Raw genomic sequence first — 18,153 nt, 5'->3', positions numbered from 1 at the left:
TGCTGTGGGGTTTTTCATTGTACTCACAAAGACCTTGAGGTCAAAGAACTTCAGTCTCTTGCCAGGCCTAAGATTCAAACCCAGGTGTTCCTTTTTTTCTTTCTTTTTTTTTTTTTTTTGAGATGGAGTCTCGCTTTGTCACCCAGGCTGGAGTGCAGTGGCGCGATCTCAGCTCACTGCAACCTCTGCCTCCCGGGTTCAAGCAATTCTCCTGCCTCAGCCTCCTGAATAGCTGGGATTACAGGCACCCGCCACCATGCCCGGCTAATTTTTGTCTTTTTAGTAGAGACGGGGTTTCTCCATGTTGGCCAGGCTAGTCTCAAACTCCTGACCTCAGGTGATTCACCTGCCTCAGCTTCCCAAAGTGCTGGGATTATAGGTATGAGCCACTGCACCCAGCCCAAACCCAGGTGTTTCTGACTTTAGACAACACACTTCTCAAGTGGTTTTGGTGGGGAGACATTTACACAGGGCTTGTGTTTTGGTACAACTTTATAGAAGGATTGTTGTGGAAGAGTAAACTGTACATATTTAAAGTGAATAATTTGGTCAGCTTTGATACATGTCTACACCCAGAGAATTTTCAGCACATTCAGTATAACAAATGTTTGTGTCACCCCAAGAAGTTCTTTGTGCTCTTTTTGCAGTCTGTCCCACAGCAGCCCCTGGCCTGCTTCTGCCGTAGATTAGCTCGTGTGTTCCCGGATTTTATATAAATGGAATCACATAGCGAGGACTCGCATTTGTCTGACATCACTCACTCAGCACGATGGTTTGGAGATTCATCCACGGGGTTGGCCTGCAACAATAGTTTGTTCCTTTTTATAGTTGAATATTTCATTCTAAAAATATTCCATTATTTATGTATCCATTTGCCTGTTGATGGGCATTTGGATTGTTTCTACTTTTTTAGCTATTGCTATTAAATCTGCCATAACCATTCCTCAACAGACCTCTGCACAGACGTATTTTCATTGCTCTTGGTGAATATCTGGGAGTAGGATTTTGGCCCATGTGATAGGTCTGTGGATAACTAAGAAACTACCAGACCAGACCAGGTGCAATGGCTCACACCTGTAATCCCAGAGCTTTGGGAGGCCAAGGCAGGCGGGTCGCTTGAGCCCAGGAGTTCCAGACCAGCCTGGACAACATAATGAGACTTCATCTCTACTAAAAATAAAAACGTTAGCTGGGTGTCGTGGTGCACACTTGTAGTCCCAGCTACTCGGGAGGTTAAAGTGGAAGGATTGCTTGAGCCTGGGAGGTCTAGGCTGCCGTGAGCTATGACTGTGCCACCACATTCCAGCTTGAGTAACGGTAAGAGTCTGTCTAAAAAAAAAAAAAAACCAGCAGACTCCTTTGCGCGCTCCCATCAGCAGTGTGTGAGAGTTCTCGCTCCTCCATGCCAGTCATTGCCAGTACTTGGTGTGGTCAGTCTGTTTCACTGTAGCTGCTGTGGGTGTTTCCCGTTGTGATAATTTAACATTTCCATTTCCCCCATGACTGTGGATGCATGCTGAGCATCTTCCCAAGTATTTATGGATTATTTGAAACTGTCTTCGGTGAAATGTCTATTTAACTATTTTACATATTTTTCATTAGGTTGTTTGAGTTCTTATTATTGGGTTTTGAGATTTCTTTATATAGTCTTGGATACAAATCTTTTGTTTAATCAGTGTGTTGTGATTTTTTTTTTCCCCAGTCGTGATTTGCTTTTGAATATCAAAAGTTTTACATTTGATGCAGTTCAGTTTCTCAATATTTTCTTTTATGACTTGTCTATCTTCAAGTTAACTTACCCTCTCCCCCGTTATCTCCATTCTACTGTTCTCCATTCAGGAGGTGCTTTTGTTGGTTTTTTTCTCACTCTCTCACCCAGGCTGGAGTGCAGTGGTGCGATCTCAGCTTACTGCAACCTCTGCCTCCCAAGTTCAAGCTATTCAGGAGGTGGTTTTTTTTGTTTGTTTTTTTAATTATTTGTATTTTTAAGTTGTAAACTTTCCACTTGCCTCTCTTTTGTATTTTCTATTTCTTTGTTGTAAATTCCTATTTTTAAAACTTCATTTTGAATGTGTTTTCTTTTACCACAGGAGTCTGGTATAGTCTTGGCAGGTCCTCAGTCCAGTTAGGTTCAGACCTTAAGTTCTGCTGGTCCTATTGGGTGGGAGTTCACATCTCAGCTCCTCAAGCTCAACTCCCCAGGCCTCTGCTGCATTGGTCTGGGTCTCTCCAGTGTGACTTTGTTAATTTTTAACAACCAGCCCTGGATTATAGCAGTTGCTGATTTTTGTAGTGCAAATACTTGCCTTCTGGCCAATTTCAAGCTATCCATATAACGTCACTGAATGAAGAGTGGAGAAGAGACGCTAACAGTTGGCTCTTGGGAGCGGGAACCAGCTAGCTGCAGCACACTATTGGGTCTGTACCACCTGTGTGCCTCTTGGGGAGTCAGGCTGAGACGTGTGTGGTTCAAATCTCATTTCATGGCTTTCCCATGCTGCTAAGGTCTATCCTGTGCATAACTCAGAGGTAAATCTGAAACGTGTGTGTGTGTGTATGTTGGGTAGTCAAACCCCAGTTCTGTTTCTAAGGCTTTCTTTTTTTTTTTTTTTTTTAGACAGAGTCTCATTCTGTCGCCCAGGCTGGAGTGCAGTGATGCGATCTCAGCTCACTGCAACCTCTGCCTCCCAGGTTCAAGCAATACTCCCACCTCCGCCTCCCAAGTAGCTGGGATTACAGGTGTGCACTACCACACCCAGCTAATTTTTATATTGTTAGTACAGATGGGGTTTCACCATGATACCCAAGCTGGTCTCGAACTCCTGGCCTCAAGCAATCTGCCCGCCTCAGCCTCTGAAAGTGCTGGGATTACAGGTGTGAGCCATCGTGTCCAGCCTGTACGGCTTTGTACTGTTGGGTTGGGTCTGTTTTGCTCAGGGATCAATCCGAGATTTCTGCAGGTTTCTGAGCCATCGCACCCGGCCTGTTTGGCTCTGTACTGTTGGGTTGGGTCTGTTTTGCTCAGGGATCAATCCGAGATTTCTGCAGGTTTCTCAGCCACCACGCCTGGCCTCTACGGCTTTGTACTGTTGGGCTGGGTCTGTTTTGCTCAGGGATCAATCCGAGATTTCTGCAGGTTGCTATGCAGAATTAAAGGGTCTGCTTCTCTAGCTCTCTCCCCTCTAAGATTCCCCCACCTCCATATGCAACTCTGCAGCCTACAAAGACTCCACCCCTTTTCCTGGGCAGAAAGGCAGTATTTCTGTTAGAGTTTCAGCCTCCAGTGCTGCTGCCTGATGCTCTGTAACGGGGCATTTTTTCCACCCTGTGGAGAAAAAGTGGAGGGAAAAGTGGGAGACGCCCCCACCCCATGGGCGAGCTCATTGTATGTGTTGACTCCTCCACATTCTCCTGCTTTTGTTTCACTCCTGGATTCCTCGGGGAGCTATTTCTGTGTGTTTTGGGGAGCTCTGTCCTGTAGGCAGTGGGAGGCGGGAGTTGCAGTGGGGTGGCCCCTCGTGCTGGAGAACAGAAAGCTGGTGGCCACTGCAGCCCATCTGTTCTGGCCACATCCTCTGGGGCCACACTGAACACCGCTGACCCCCCCTGCTCGTGAAAGTCATTCAGGTGATCTAAGGCAGTTTCCAGTAACTCATTCAGCAAACATGTAATGAGCCCTTGAGTTCTAGGCCTGTGAAAGATGAGTAAGACGTCATTCCCTCCCTCTGTAGAATTCATGGTCCAGTAGCGAAAGAGGCAGACAAAACAGGCCTCCAGAGAAACCAGTGTCAAGTGTGGCTGATGATGGATTAAAATGCAAGCACAGACTGATGGGTATATAGCTAGCGAGGGCTTGGTTCTAGGGGGTGGGGGTGGGGAGGAGTCGAGGTGGCTTACAAAGCAGAATGTATTAGAGCTTATCCCTGAAGAACCAGTCGATTCCTAGGCCAAGAGTTGAAGGCAGGGCCTCCTGGCGGCTGGAATAGGATTGTGCCAGGGCCCAACAGCATGATGGTGCGTTGACGGTTCCCAGGCAGGATACAGTCCCATGGTACGGGTGTGCAGGCAAGAACCAAAGGTGCGTGGGCCCAGGGAATTGGGGGACTTTGAATGCCTTCCTAAGGAGGTTCTGGCATTTTCTGTGACCTCTGCTTTCCCTTCAGCTCCATGTGGCCGGGTCAGGTGCAGGGCTCCTATTGTCCATGGGAAGCAGTGATGCCAGGTACCACCGCTGGCCCTCAGGTGCATGCTCCGTGCCCAGCGCTTGGCCTGCGGCTTTTTAAACCTCACTGTTACACTCTCAGGTTAGCATTATTGTCCTTTACCTTCACAGTCAGAAAACACTTCAAGAGGCTGACTGATTTATCCAGATGACACTGATACTGAGGCAGAGCTTGGATGAAAGTCCGGGTTTCTGTGACTCCACACCCTGGAGTTCTGCTCCGTCACCCTGCACTAAGCTCTGGGACCTGGGACAAGAAGGCCTGTGGGGCCCTGGCCACGCCCCCTCCCCGTGCTCAGCATGGACCTTGCTGATTGTTTGCAAGGCACATTTGAATATTTCCTTTTCCTGTTTGCTTTCCCCCCTTTAATCTAGGGAAAATGAGATTGCACTTAGAATTGATGAAGTATGTAATTAGATATAATATCATTTTTAAACTAATAGCTACTGATTCAGTATGATTGAGACATTTTGTTAACAAAATGGGGGCATTTCACTGCCTTAAAACCAGTCAGCTCTCTACTGAGTAGTTCTCTCCAGGAGGCTTTTGGGTGCCTCTTAGTTCCACCAGCCTCTTCTTCAACCATCTGCTATGTCTGAGGCACTGGGTTAGGTGCTAGAAAGGTGAACACACAGACCTTCTGTCTCCGCTCTTCTGAGGACTCTCTGCACACGTGCAATGCTGGCCCCCTCAGACGTGCTTCCTCAGGGAAGCCACTAGAAGCACGGGGAGAGGAGGAGGCCGGCAGATGGGGAATTTCACCAGGTGAAGGTGGGCCTGAGGCGAGGTTAGCCAGGTGAGGGTAGGGCTGAGGTGAGTTTAGCCAGGTGGAGGTGGGGCTGAGACGAGGTTAGCCAGGTGGAGGTATGGCTGAAACTTGGGAGTGACAGGAGCAGAGTGTTGCGTGAAACGTGAGTGGGGGTGGGGACACCAGTGCGAGCAGTGCCAGCCACAGAGGCCCATGCAGCTCCCATGTGTTCAGATGGGGCGCCAGAAGAAGCCCACGGCGTGGTGTTTTACATGTCTCCTGAGCCCTCGTGGGGTGTTGTCACAGGGTCACACTGAGGCAGGCATCGTGTGGAAGGAAGAGAGATTTGCATCCTAACATGGAAAGATTTTTGTGGAAAAAGACTGATGCAACGTGGTCGTCTTGTATAGGTCCAGCTCCACTCAGAGGGGAGATGATGATACAGGGATGTTTACTTCCGTGGAGGCCGATGACCCAGGCACGGTGTCCCTCCGTAGATTTTCATTCACCTCTGGAATGGCTGGCATCCCAGGACCCTACTACTGTGTTTTAGCTGGCTTACCGGTCTGGCCCATCTGCAGCTATTCTACAAAAGCTGTTGCAGGGCTTGACTCTGCTGGTTCTGTGGTTTCTGATGAGCCTGATGAGGGAGGCTGCCACGGTGTTCCTGAAATCCGGGTGCCAAAAACACTCTTGCCAATTTCTCTTGCTTGCTTGCTTTAGTGACATACCAGGAAAAAAAAAGTGGCCAGAGAGGTTCCATATTCTTTTCCTGTCTACCTTCGGCTCTCTGGGCCTGAGCTTTATGTCCCAGCTCTGTCTGGTGTCCACGGGATGGATTTGGACCCATCCTTTCCCTCTCTCCTGCCTCCGTGTGAGGAAGGCAGGAAGATGTACTTTTCTTTGGGAACCTCAGATCTGGTCCTGGGCTCAGAAGTGGCCTCTGGGCCACTTCTCACTTGGAACAGGGGGAGGAAGCCATGCCTCACCTGTTGTCCTATGGAGGCTGCCCCAACTCTTGCAGCCAGCCATGCCTGTCTGGCCCAGGGAATGACATGTCGTGTGTCCACGTAGACTTGACTCCTGGCAGTCACTTCATTGCCTGAGCTTCAGTTTCCTCATCTGCTTTATGAAGACAAAATCCATTTCAGGCCAGGAGTGGTGGCTCATGCCTGTAATCCCAGCACTTTGGAAGGCTGAGGCAGGCGGATCATGAGGTCAGGAGTTCAAGACCAGCCTGGCCAATATGGTGAAACCTTCTGTCTACTAAAAACACAAAAATTAGCCGGGTGTGGTGGCACGTGCCTGTAGTCCCAGCTACTCAGGAGGTTGAGACAAGAGAATCGCTTGAACCTGGGAGGCAGGGGTTGCAGTGAGACAAGAGTGTGCAACTACACTCTATCCTGGTCAACAGAGCAAGACTCCACCAAAAAAAAAAGAAAACCAAACCATTTCAAGGATTAACCTTGGAAGGAAATGAAAATAAATGAGTTAACGTATGTGATTGTTGCAAACTAAATATTGTCACTCTCTGTAGTTTATGCCCTTGACTTTCTTCTGTTGTTTCTTTTCTGTGCTACCTTGCTTGATTTCCTGTCTTCTGAACATTAGCCTTTGACATTTATTTCCATGTGGGCTTCTCTGTCCATCTGTTTGACCATCCATGACAGCAGGGAGGGGCAGGTGTGCACACCCCTGGATGAGGCTGGTGTGGGGGGTGGCGGATGAGCTGTGTATGCTCCCAGATGCAGCAGTGGGGGGCAGGTGTGCGCTCCTGGATGCGGTAGCAGGGGGCAGGTATGCACCTGAATGTAGCCCATAGCCACTTCTTATCTGGCCCCTGCTTACCTCTCAGCTGCGTCCCTCCCCAGTCCCCTCTGCCCACTCCGATGATCATCCAGGGTCCCTGGCTGGCCTGCATGCACTAGTCCACCCGGCTCTTTGCAAGTAATGCTGCGTGTATCTGGGATGGTCCTTCTCCACCCGCAGCCCTCTACCTGCCAGCTCCCCTTACTGCATGTCTTAACTTGGTCAACACTTCTCTCCAGCTCTTCCTGAAGCTTCTCAGGCAGGATCAGTGCCTGATACTGCATACTCCTCTAACATGCTACAGGTTCTGTATCATAGCGCTTACCACAGCTTACACAAAGCCTGGCTCTCTGTTGTCCATCTCTCTCATGGGCTTCTGAAGCTCCTGGAAAGATAAGGGCTTGTTTCTGGTTCATTTTATGTCCCCATGCACTGAGCTTAGGGCCTGCAAGATGACAGCTGTTCTCTGAATACTGCTGAGCCACCCCTAGTATGGTTTGTCCCAAGCTTCTGCCCTCAGATCTGGCCCTGGGCAGCTTCCCTGTTTCTGCTGTGATGTTATGACTGCCTACCCTTGCACATTAGCTGGAGAAGTCGCGTGGTATGGTGAGACTGCAGAGCCTCGGGAGACTACAGCCGAGTGGTTCCATCAGCCTGTGTTTCACAGGAGCGGCCAGTGTCCTCTAGCTGTCCTGCAAGATCCAAATTACACAAATGTGATGGGGGCTGCCAGGGTCCCGCCTGCTTGGCAGGGTGGCCTCCCCGTTGTGGCACCCACACCTTCAGAGACCTGTTACAGCAGGTGTGGAACGTAGCCACGTCTGCGGCAGAGGTGATGGAGGCAGAAGCAGGCTCTGTGACCACCACACTGCCGTTCCTTGACCTCTCTCCTCGAGTTCAGACAGGCGCTCCAGAAGAACCTAACAGGAACTGAGAGAAGCTGAGATTTAGTCGGTGCACCAGCTTTTCATTTAAGGAAGTGTGGAACCATAACTTAGCTGCCTCAGCAGGTGCTGCTGGTCCTGAACCTAGCTCCTTCACCTAGGCAGTTGCTGTGGTAGCAGATTTTTCCAGCCTACTGTGAGCTGAATATGACCCTTTGGAAAAGCAAGGAAACACTCTGGTTCTCTGTCATCTAAGGCAGAGAAACTTCAAAATAGTTTATTTTCTATTACAATTCAGAAAGCAGGAGGGAGTGAGCCCTGTTTGGGCCCCAGCTGGGTGCCCTGCCCTGGGCCCACTTAGGTCGCTCACTGGCTCCTGGCTGCCACTGTGTAGGCAGTGGCTCCTTTCTTTACGGACCAGGAGGGAGGCTCAGGGACAGGGTGACTTGCCCAAGGGCACAGCAGATTAGAAGTAGACCCAGGCGGAAACCAGGTCTTTCAGACTTTAAACGAATAGCAGAAAAGTGGTAAAGAATCTTTGTTTGTTTGTTTGTTTTGTTTTGTTTGAGACAGACTTTCACTCTATCACTCAGGCTGGAGTGCAGTGGCATGATCTCGGCTCACTGCAACCTCTGCCTCCTGGGTTCAGGTTATTCTCCTGCCTCGGCCTCCAGAGTAGCTGGGATTACAGGTGTGCACCACCATGCCCGGCTAATTTTTGTATTTTTAGTAGAGATAGGGTTTTACCATGTTGGCCAGGCTGGTCTCAAACTCCTGACCCCAAGTGATCTGCCTGGTTTAGCCTCCCAAAGTGCTGGGATTACAGACATGAGCCACCGTGCCCCAGTGGTAAAGAATCTGATAGGTATTTTACTCTTAATACAAACATCTTCAGAATTTTCAGTGAGGAGCATTGGAGAAAAACCAAAAACCCACCTTTAGAGACAGAGTAAATCTGGAAGAGTGTTGGAACGATTCCCAGCACTAGGCGGAAGTGTCCGGGCAATGCCATGCTGCGCCTGGGGTCTGAGCGGGTCACGAAGGGTAAAACCAGGGAGCATGCAGACCGTGCTGCCTTGGGCCCTCGAGCCACTGCTTTCCTGCACATGGGGTCCTCCGCACCTGCTCTGGGCCACACGCTGGTAGCATGGGGGCAGCAAGTTGAAGAAAACAGCTCTGACACAACCAAGGTGAGGATGGAGTGGAGACGCAGACACCCTGATATTAGCTTGAGTGAAGTGTTACCTATGAACACGGTCAGTGGGTGAAAATAATGCCCAGAACATCTCGTATTTATTTTGCATTTTATACCTTCACAAAATGTCTTCATAAAAGCTACCTAGTTTGATCTTTATCACGATAACTTCCTTTAATAGCCATACTTTTTAACAACAGCTTTATTGAGGTTTGATTTGCACACAAGGCAGTTTACCCATTTAAAGTGTATGGCTCAGTGATTTTTGTTTATTCACAGAGTCGTGCCACCATCGCCATCGTCCACTTTAAAACTCTTGAATTGCTCCCAAAAGCATTAGAATAGCTATAATTGTTTTGAGCATCAATTATGTGCCAAGTGGTTCAAATCAATTCTCCCAAATCCTGACTAGCCCTGCAATATAGGAGATCCACGTTGTGGATCAAAAACCAAGGCCTGGGGACACTCAAGTGACTTGCCTTTGGTCACAAAGCAAATAGGTGAGAAGAGGGTTGCGCTCCAGTCTGTGTTGCTGCAAGCCCATGCCCGTTCCTCTGCACAGCACCCCATCCCAAACGCAGCCCTGCAGCCAGGACACTCGCCCCAGTGCCAGACCCTTGGAGTGGAGAGCAGTGGTGGGCGCCTGAGCTCTGCCTGCTGACTCCAAGGCCTGGCCCTGCATGCTGTGCTTCAGAGGCCATGGGGAATGAGGCCCTGGGCACCGGCTCCTCCCTGCTTTTGCTTTTGCTGGACCTGTGGCCGTTTGGACCCAGCAGGCCAAGCAGTCCTCAGGAGGCCTCTGCAGAAGGAAATCAATTAACCACGACCCGTGGTGCAGGAGCCCAGGTCTTGCGCTGCCTTCTGCCGTTTGAAGAGGGAGGGCAGCCAGCAGCCAGTGGCATTAGGTGAATTCCATTTTCTTAAGCACTATTTTCTGTGCTGAAGAAAACAGTACTTAAAGGTCCTAAAATAAACATTGATCCGGAGAAGTGCAAGCGGAGGGGCTGTGCTTCCCACGGCAGTGCTGGCTGGGATGGAGGGAGAAGCTCCCGACGTCGGGCACTTCCGAGCTGAGAACAGGCACTGCTCAGGGAAGGCGGTGTCTGGCTGAGTCCTAAAGCACAAGGGGAGCTGGCTCCATGGTGGGAGGGCTGGGGAGGGCTCCTTGCTCTGGCTGTCTTGCTCACGCTCTGGTGACTGGCGGGTGATTTCTACTCGTATGAACTCAGTACACCTCTCTGTGACGTGAGGGTGGTGATATAGAATCTCTGTAAGCATAAAATGAGATGCTGTGTATTTGGGGCTTTCCCAGTGCAGAGTAGGGGGCTCTTTGCAAGTTCCCTCCGTGGGAGACCAGCCAGGCCGATTGATCGAGGAAGCAGAGTGCTCAGAGCACACCATCTCTCTTCGGAGAAGCCACCTCTGCAGCAAGAGGCCACCGTTCCCTGATGCTCACTCTACTCCCAACCCTTGGCCTTCTCTGAACTCCCAGAATCCAAACTGAAGAAACAATGGGCCCCACTCAACCTCCAATTTGCAGTGAGGAGCTCAAGATTCAGAAAAATGAGATGCCTCCGAATCATAGACTGACATGATTGAAGGAGTGCCAGGCTCTGCTTCACGCTTACACCTCCTCAAGTTTCTCCCATTGAGTGTTTTTCTAGCCCTACGTGGAGCAAAGAACAGGACGGCAGACTGCCTGGCCCCAGGCCACAGCTTGTTTATTTGCAGCACGGACCTCTGGCAGAGCTCTCAGTCCCCTAACTGCATGGGCCACAGCTGGCTGTGGGGGTGCTGGGCTGCTTGTTAACAATGAGCGGTATTATCTCCAAGCACCTGTCAGCGTGTGTGCCCGAGTTCAGGCGATAGGGACGGCTCTCTGGACCCTTATAGTCTATACTTACCACAGGTTCCTGGCTCCTGCCAGCCTGGCTTTGAATTCTCCGTCTCCCATTTGCCATCTCTGTGACCCTGGGCAAGCAACTTTATTTTCTGCAACAGGCGGATCTGCTCCCTCCCAGGGCTGCTGCGGGGATGGAGGTGGTGGCGTGGTGGCGACAGAGCCTGTTGCTTGGCAGCGGGGCGGGCCCACGGCAGGCCCAGGGGACAGGGGCACCATTGCTTTGGTGTTTGTGCAGTCCCTGATGGTACTGTGATTGGATCACCTAGAGCTTTGACTTTCAGAATACAGCTTATCTTTCCCCTTCAATTGAAAACAATAATGCGGAAGGATTTCTCTTTTTTACCATAATTGATCTAGGAGGCTGAAGGAGAAAATGATCCTCTCTTGGGATGTGATCCATATGTCTGTGTTCACGCCATTTCCTTGTCTGCTCAAAGTCCCTTCTCATTCGGGATGGACGAGTCAGGAAGCTGATGCTTCCCTCTCACGTGGCGTTGTACTTCCATACAACACAGAGCATAGGCTGGTGTTCCGCACAGGCAATAGATTCCCATATGATGTACCACATACATTTGCAAAAGTAGTCCTATAACTAACAACTATCTCTCAATGAAAGTTCAGTTGAATTACATGCGGCCAGTCCCCTGAGATCCGACTCCTTGATTTGTACTTAAATGTCATTGTGACTTCCCTGGTGAGGCTATCAGCTGTTCAAAGACTGAATTGTATGATCTGGTATTTTAAAAACCACCATTTTTTTATAGACTCTTCAAAAATCACAGCACCTTTTTTTAGTGCCAACTCTTGACTATTATTGTCACATTTGGCCATAAAATTAAACATGAGAATTGGCATTCAATAATTGTATTAATTTTATTTAACTCTGCCTTCAGAGATGAACAGAATCAAGTAGCAGTGGAGTGTCGCGTTCCGAGGAGCGGATGGAGGGCCGGCCTTGCATCTGGTGTTTGAAAAGAGGCCCCTCCTTGGCCTTGCTTTTTCACTTTGCAACCTTAGGTCATCTTAGCACCTCCGCTCCTTAGTCTCTTCATCTGTAACGCGGGATTCAGAATCATGACAGCAGCCACTATTTATAGAATGCTATTTATGTACCAGATACTTTGCTGACCATTTGTATCCACCATCTATCTTATTTAATCTACACAAAATCGTACAAAATGGGGTTTATCAGCCTCAATCAGATTTTAAAAACTAAACCACATTGTTTTGCACCTTGTGAAGAAGTTTAAAATTGTGAGTGAATGTGACTTCCAGGAGGACAGTGTCCTGAGGGGGTTTATGTAGTTGGACAAGCCTCCTATAAGAGCCATAGTTTGATTGTGTGTTTTCTAGGCCTGTACAAAAGTAATTGCACTGACCTAAATATAAGCTCCCCTGAAGTCCTGCCTTGGAAGATTTGTGTGGGCCTGGTCCTTTCCTCCATCTGGGATTTAAATCTATTCCTTTTAGCGAATCTCTAGAGAGCATTTCAAAGTGCCAAGTGCATTTACACGCACAAGCCCCTGCCTCACAGAGTGACCAGTGACCCAGCTAGTATGAATCTTATTTTCCAAAAGGAAGTTTGGGTGCAGAGAAGCTATGGCTTGTGTGGAAGAGACGCAGGTGACTCAGACAGCCTTTCCCTCACAGAGCTCCCAGCCCAGGACCAAAGATTGCTCTCTGGTTCAGCAGACAGCGGTGGCAAGGACTGGCCTGTTGTCCCCTCTGCCCATTCAGCGAAGATGTCTCTGCCCTGATGTTCCTGCAAAAGCCCTCCTGTTCTGCAGAGAATCCTGGACTGGGAGCCCAGACTCAGATTCTTGTCTTGGTCAGACATGAACAGCGGGTAATATGCCTTGTCCTCAGCATGAAGTCCTTACTTTATTAAAAATTGAAACAAGGCTGGGCATGGTGGCTCATGCCTATCATCCCAGTATTTTGGGAGGCTGAGGTGGGAAGATCAGTTGAAGTCAGGAGTTCGAGACCAGCCTGGGCAACATGGTGAAACCCCATCTCTACTAAAAATACAGAAATTAGCCAGGTGTGGTAGTATGCGCCTGTAATCCCAGCTACTCAGGAGGCTGAGGCACGAGAATCGATTGAACCCGGGAGGCGGAGGTTGCAGTGAGCAGAGATTGCACCACTGCACTCCAGCCTGGCCAACAAAGCAAGACTCTGTCTCAAAAAAAAAAAAAATAATCAAAATAATAACATTAGAACCCACTGTAGCGAAAAGGCATCACTCAAAGGCTGTTACGATACTGGGCAAATCCCTGGGCCAGGCCTGGCACCGCCACCCTCTGGGAGCCGGCCAAAAGGCCATTCCTGCCAACACCTGCTGTAGACGAGGCAGGCAACTTCACCGTTAGTTCTGCTCAGGTTTCCTCACTCACCTTTTCCACGCAGTTTCCAAAGATAATGATTTCCCACCACTTTGCTGTGACTTGTCAGAGCATCAGCCATGGTTCCGAATCATTTGGATACGTTCTGATGGGGAATTGCATGAATATTCTCTGATGTGTCACTCACCCCAACATAAGACCTCACCTGTGTGTTTAAGCTTAAACCCAGGGCGAGGGGGGATGTGCCGCCGCATGCAAACCACACCTGCAGGTGGGCAGGCGTCTGAGGCCGCGGGGGCCAAGTGGTGAGGACGGTGGCATGAATGTGGCATCACGGTGTCCTTGCTTTGTTGTTGTTATGAAAAGCAACTTGCTCATTGAGAAAGTCATTACGGAGCCATCAAGGCGCTCAGCTGGTCATGGAGTGTGGGCTGGTGATGGTAGACCCTGCTGCTGGTGCTAAGAACTTGCAAACCCTCCCAGCTGTTAGGTGCAGGTAGCGCTGACTGCATTCCGCAGAGATGCTCAGGGAAGTGCCAGGCCTCGCCCCAAAGTCACCTCCAAGCCGAGCTGGGTATCCAGCCCAGGTGGTGGGCTCCGAAGCCTGCCGCCATCTCCCGCTGTGCTGCCACCCGGTACCCACCATAATGGACAGGCCACTGCCAGCCACACCTCAGCACCTTCCACCCTTCCCCTCTGGAAGACAACGACTGCAGTAGGTGGTCTCAACTTCGGGCCCCTTGGTGGCCCTGGGTTTCTTCCTTACCTTCCAACACCCAGGTGTCCCTGCCTGCAGGTCGTCTCCCTGTGAGCCTCTCAGCCAAGTGCCACCACCCCACATGCCCTCTGGCACTCCCTGTGGGGCAGACACCCTGTCTACCTCTCTCCAGCCACCCACCATCATCGGGAGCTCTACTCTCCACACGAGTGACAAGCCTCAAACCTAATGGCCTTGGCTCTCATTTAAAGTTCTGGCAGTGCTGCCACTGAATATAGAGCAAGGTCACCTACCAGGGCAGCCAGCCAGGGGCTCTCACCTTCTATGATGCAGGCCTTGCAGCTGCTGCACACAACACAATGGTGTCTTCCGGCAGAGGTGACCTCAGGTGTGAGGACTCCTCCATGGGAAAACCTATTGCAGTTTGCCAGGTTAACAGTCACAGGGCCGCCGTCACTTCCTGGTGGGGAGGAACCCGGAGAAGGGGGCTTGGGTTTAGGGGCTGTGCCTGGGACCACGTGGATAGAAGTATTAGAGGTGGATAGAGGTATTAGGTAGAGCTCCTCTGTGGTTTGGGAAATTCATCCTTGGCTCTCGGAATTCTGGCAATAGGACTTGAAGCTGGTTGACCTTAGGTGAGTCACTCAATTTCTTGGTAGGCCAGTTTTGTCACTGCAGGAAAAGGAATGCTGCCTTTGTCGCCCATCCCAGGGCTGCAGAGGAGAGGGTGATTATAAATGTGGGAAGCGGTTGGCCGTTAACACAAGCAGCAGAGGCCTGTTGGGGGCAGGGTCTGCAGTTCCAGGGTCTCTGTCCCATGCTGCTCTGCAAACAGCATGAGCAAGAAATGATCTCTCATTAGGTGTCCTGCCCAAGCAAAGCAGAGCCAAGTAAAACTCAAGACAAAACACAGAGGACGGAGTCTGTGACCCAGGCTCTGAGCGAGGCTTGCTAGCTCCGTGGTGTCGGGCCAGATGGCTTGGACACTGAGAGCTGCAGCCTGTCATCTGTAACATGAAGCAGAGCACGGCCTTCCCTGGGCTGGCTGTCAGTTAAAAAAGATGAGCATGCACACAGAACACCCAGGGCCGGGCTTGGCACACAGCATGTGCTCCTTACATTTTGTTTTCTTCCCTTTTCTGTTTTATGGGCAGAGTTGGCTACAGTTTTGTTAAGGTTGGAGGTGGGTAATAGAGTATGATGATTACTCAACCAGAAATTGTTTGAAAGATACCCCCAGATAATCACACAAATGTAGTTCCAGTGGCCGCAGCATCCGGTGTGTGCTCTGACCCAGGGAGCTGCCTGTTGGCTGCTTCTCCCTTCTGTGTTCAACAGGAAGAGAACTTGGTGCAGGGGACTATTGTCAAACTCAACTGAGAGGTGAAAGTTATTAGTTCCTTTTGGATTATCAAGCAGTGAACTTAAGCTGGCCTTTTTAGCAAAACTTAGGAAATATTCTGACCTTTTGTTTGAAGAGAGCACTAGTTTGCTTCAATCTGCCTCTGAGGTGGGGAAGTAAGAGGAGCTTTTTGCTGGGTGGAAAATTAGAAGCTCTCGCTGCACGGGTAGGTTACTTACAAGGGAAGAAAGAGACATGGTTAGTAAGCTTCTGAAAAAATGTTCAACCTGAGGGGGAATTCAGACCTGCACATTAAAACATCAGTGAGGTGGCATTTTGCCTATCACTGCAGAGATTAAAAACTGATCATCGCCAGTATTGGCCGTGGTGCAGAGAGGGAGACAGGCCTGTCCGTGCTGCTCAGGGATGAGCTTCTGGAAGATTCCTCTGAGCCTGAAGCACCTCACACCCTCCAATCAGTGGCTCCACTTCTGGAAACAGATCCTGAGAGTCAGTCATAAGTGCAGGCAGAAACACTCAGCACAAAGATGTTTGTCAGGCCTTTTTCTACAGCAGTCATTTTTTTTAAAATGTGAAAAAGAGCAGGGAGTCCAAAAGTAGGAGAACCGTTCTGTAGGCTACGATACACCCTAAGACAGAATATTTCGCAGACTAATTTTTAATGATGGGAAAATGTTCATGGCATATTAAAGGAATAAAACAAGACGTCAAACTATGTGTGTGGGTGTATTTCTTTGTGTATATGATACATCATGATTTATAAAGATATATGTAGTGATTTTAAACTATGTTAAATACAAATACTTAGGGAAAAGACTAAAGATATTAACATTAGAGTATAATATTTGAATGCTTTTATTTTCTTTTTTATGCTTTTTCTGTCTTCCAACTATTTAAGCTATCTACTTAGATAACCAGAAAATAATAGTAAAAGTGATTTTTTAAAAAGCCATATTTTGCAACAAAAGCACCGTTCTCTGCTTACGGGGAGCGTCTCTAGCTCTTCTGGGGCTCAGCCCCACACATGATGCCTCAGGCCGAATGCTAGAGATTTATTGACACTGCAATAGTTCTTTCCCAAGCTGTCCTGGAGACCGAGACTACTTCTTTGGGTTTAATCTTGTCTTTATATCCCCTTAACAGCAGGTCCTCTTATTTCTTGCTTGTTCAAGGGACTAGCCACAGAGGCCAATTAGAGCATGGTTTTGCTGAATATTTTGGCCGTAGCACAGTCTGTGCAATAATAAAAAAGGCCTACTTTTTTTTTTTTTTTTTAGACGGGGTCTCGCTCTGCCATTTAGGCTGGAGTGCAGTGGCACCATCTCGGCTCACTGCAACTTCCGCCTCCTTAGTTCAGGTGATTCTCCTGACTCAGCCTCCTGAGTAGCTGGGACTACAGGTGTGCGTCACCACGCCTGGCTTATTTTTGCATTTTTAATAGAGATAGGGTTTCAGCATGTTGGCCAGGCTGGTCTCAAACTCCTGACCTCAAGTGATTCTGCCTGCCTCGGCCTCCCAAAGTGCTGGGATTACAGGCATGAGCCACTGTGCCTGGACCAAAACGCCTACTCTTATCCATTGACTGATGAACCCTCAGTCATTGTATTAGTTTGTTTTCACACTGCTGATGAAGACGTACCCGAGACTGGGCAATTTAGAAAAGAAAGAGGTTTAATTGGATTTACAGTTCCACATGGCTGGGGAAGCCTCACAATCATGGTGGAAGGCAAGGAGGAGCAAGTCACGTCGTACATGGATGGCAGCGGGAAACTCCCCCTTATAAAACCATCAGATCTTGTGAGATTTATTCACTACCATGAGAACAGTATGGGGGAAACTGGCCCCATGGTTCAATTATCTCCCACCAGGTCCCTCCCACAACACGTGGGAATTATGGGAGTACAACTCAAGATGAGATTTGGGTGGGGACACAGCCAAGCTATATCATTCTGCCCCTGGCCCTCCCAAATCTCATATCTTCACATTTCAAAACAAATCATGCCTTCCCAACAGTCCCCCAAAGTCTTAACTAATTTCAGCATTAACTCAAAAGTCCACAGTCTAAAGTCTCATCTGAGACAAGGCAAGTCCCTTCCGCCTGTGAACCTGTAAAATCAAAAGCAAGCTAATTATTTCCTAGATACAATGAGGGTACAGACATTGGGTAAATACAGCCATTCCAAATGAGAGCTGAGGGGGGCTGTGGGGGGGGCACGCCCACCTGCCTGAGAAGGAAAGGGTGGGGGGAGGAGGCAGGCAGCACTCAGAGGATAAACAGGAAGTTCCCAGTGGGCCGATGGGTCCCCAGGGTTAAATAATTGTCAGCGTTCTCCATGACTGTCTGCACAGGACTGTAAGTCGCCATCCAGCTCACTGTCTATGGCACATTGGTTCTTCCCTGCCTTGCTGTGTTATGGAACTGAAATTTTTGTCTGGGGTAACACAGGTCTTCCCAGAGGTTTGAAGCAATGACTGTGTCTTCAGCTCCAAATTGTGTGTTGAACCAGCTCTGAAGTCAGGGCCACCTTGGGAGTCTATTATTTCATTTTCTTGGAATGAATCCATTATGAATTACTAACGATAATGATTCATTATAGTGTCTCACGCTGGCATGTGCTGATTCTCCAACAACCGACAGAAATTGCCCTGCTGATGAATTCTCTGCTGTGTTTTCCGCTTTCTCGTAGAATGGCTATTCAAGTGGACAAGTTCAACTTTGAGAGTTTCCCGGAGTCCCCTGGGGAGAAGGGGCAATTTGCAAACCCCAAGCAGCTGGAGGAAGAGCGGCGGGAAGCCCGAGGCCTGGAGATCCACAGTAAGCTGGGCATCTGCTGGAGAATCATATCCTTTTCTGGGGGCCACCTGGGCCTAGGGGCACCTTTGCTCAGGGTTCTGACCTCTAAGAAAGACCCGTGAGGGTCTTAGCTATTGAATTTTCACCACAGATAGCTCAGAAATGCTGTGGCAA

At 49.3% G+C, this 18,153-nt stretch overlaps 1 protein-coding gene across 1 annotated transcript in view; it reads left to right on the top strand.

The window, feature by feature from the left end:
• Positions 1-18,153, top strand: part of TRAPPC9 (trafficking protein particle complex 9) — a 714,313-nt gene that overhangs the window by 524,035 nt on the left and 172,125 nt on the right. Inside the window, exon 20 of the mRNA XM_025393926.1 lies at positions 17,873-18,026. Coding sequence (XP_025249711.1) covers positions 17,873-18,026 — 154 coding nt within the window. The remainder of the gene's footprint in view (positions 1-17,872; positions 18,027-18,153) is intronic.

This window comes from Theropithecus gelada, chromosome 8 (assembly GCF_003255815.1).
Source record: "Theropithecus gelada isolate Dixy chromosome 8, Tgel_1.0, whole genome shotgun sequence".
NCBI lineage: Eukaryota > Metazoa > Chordata > Mammalia > Primates > Cercopithecidae > Theropithecus > Theropithecus gelada.
The sequence above is the reverse complement of the archived record's forward strand: the minus strand, read 5'-3'. Positions and strand labels throughout refer to the sequence as shown.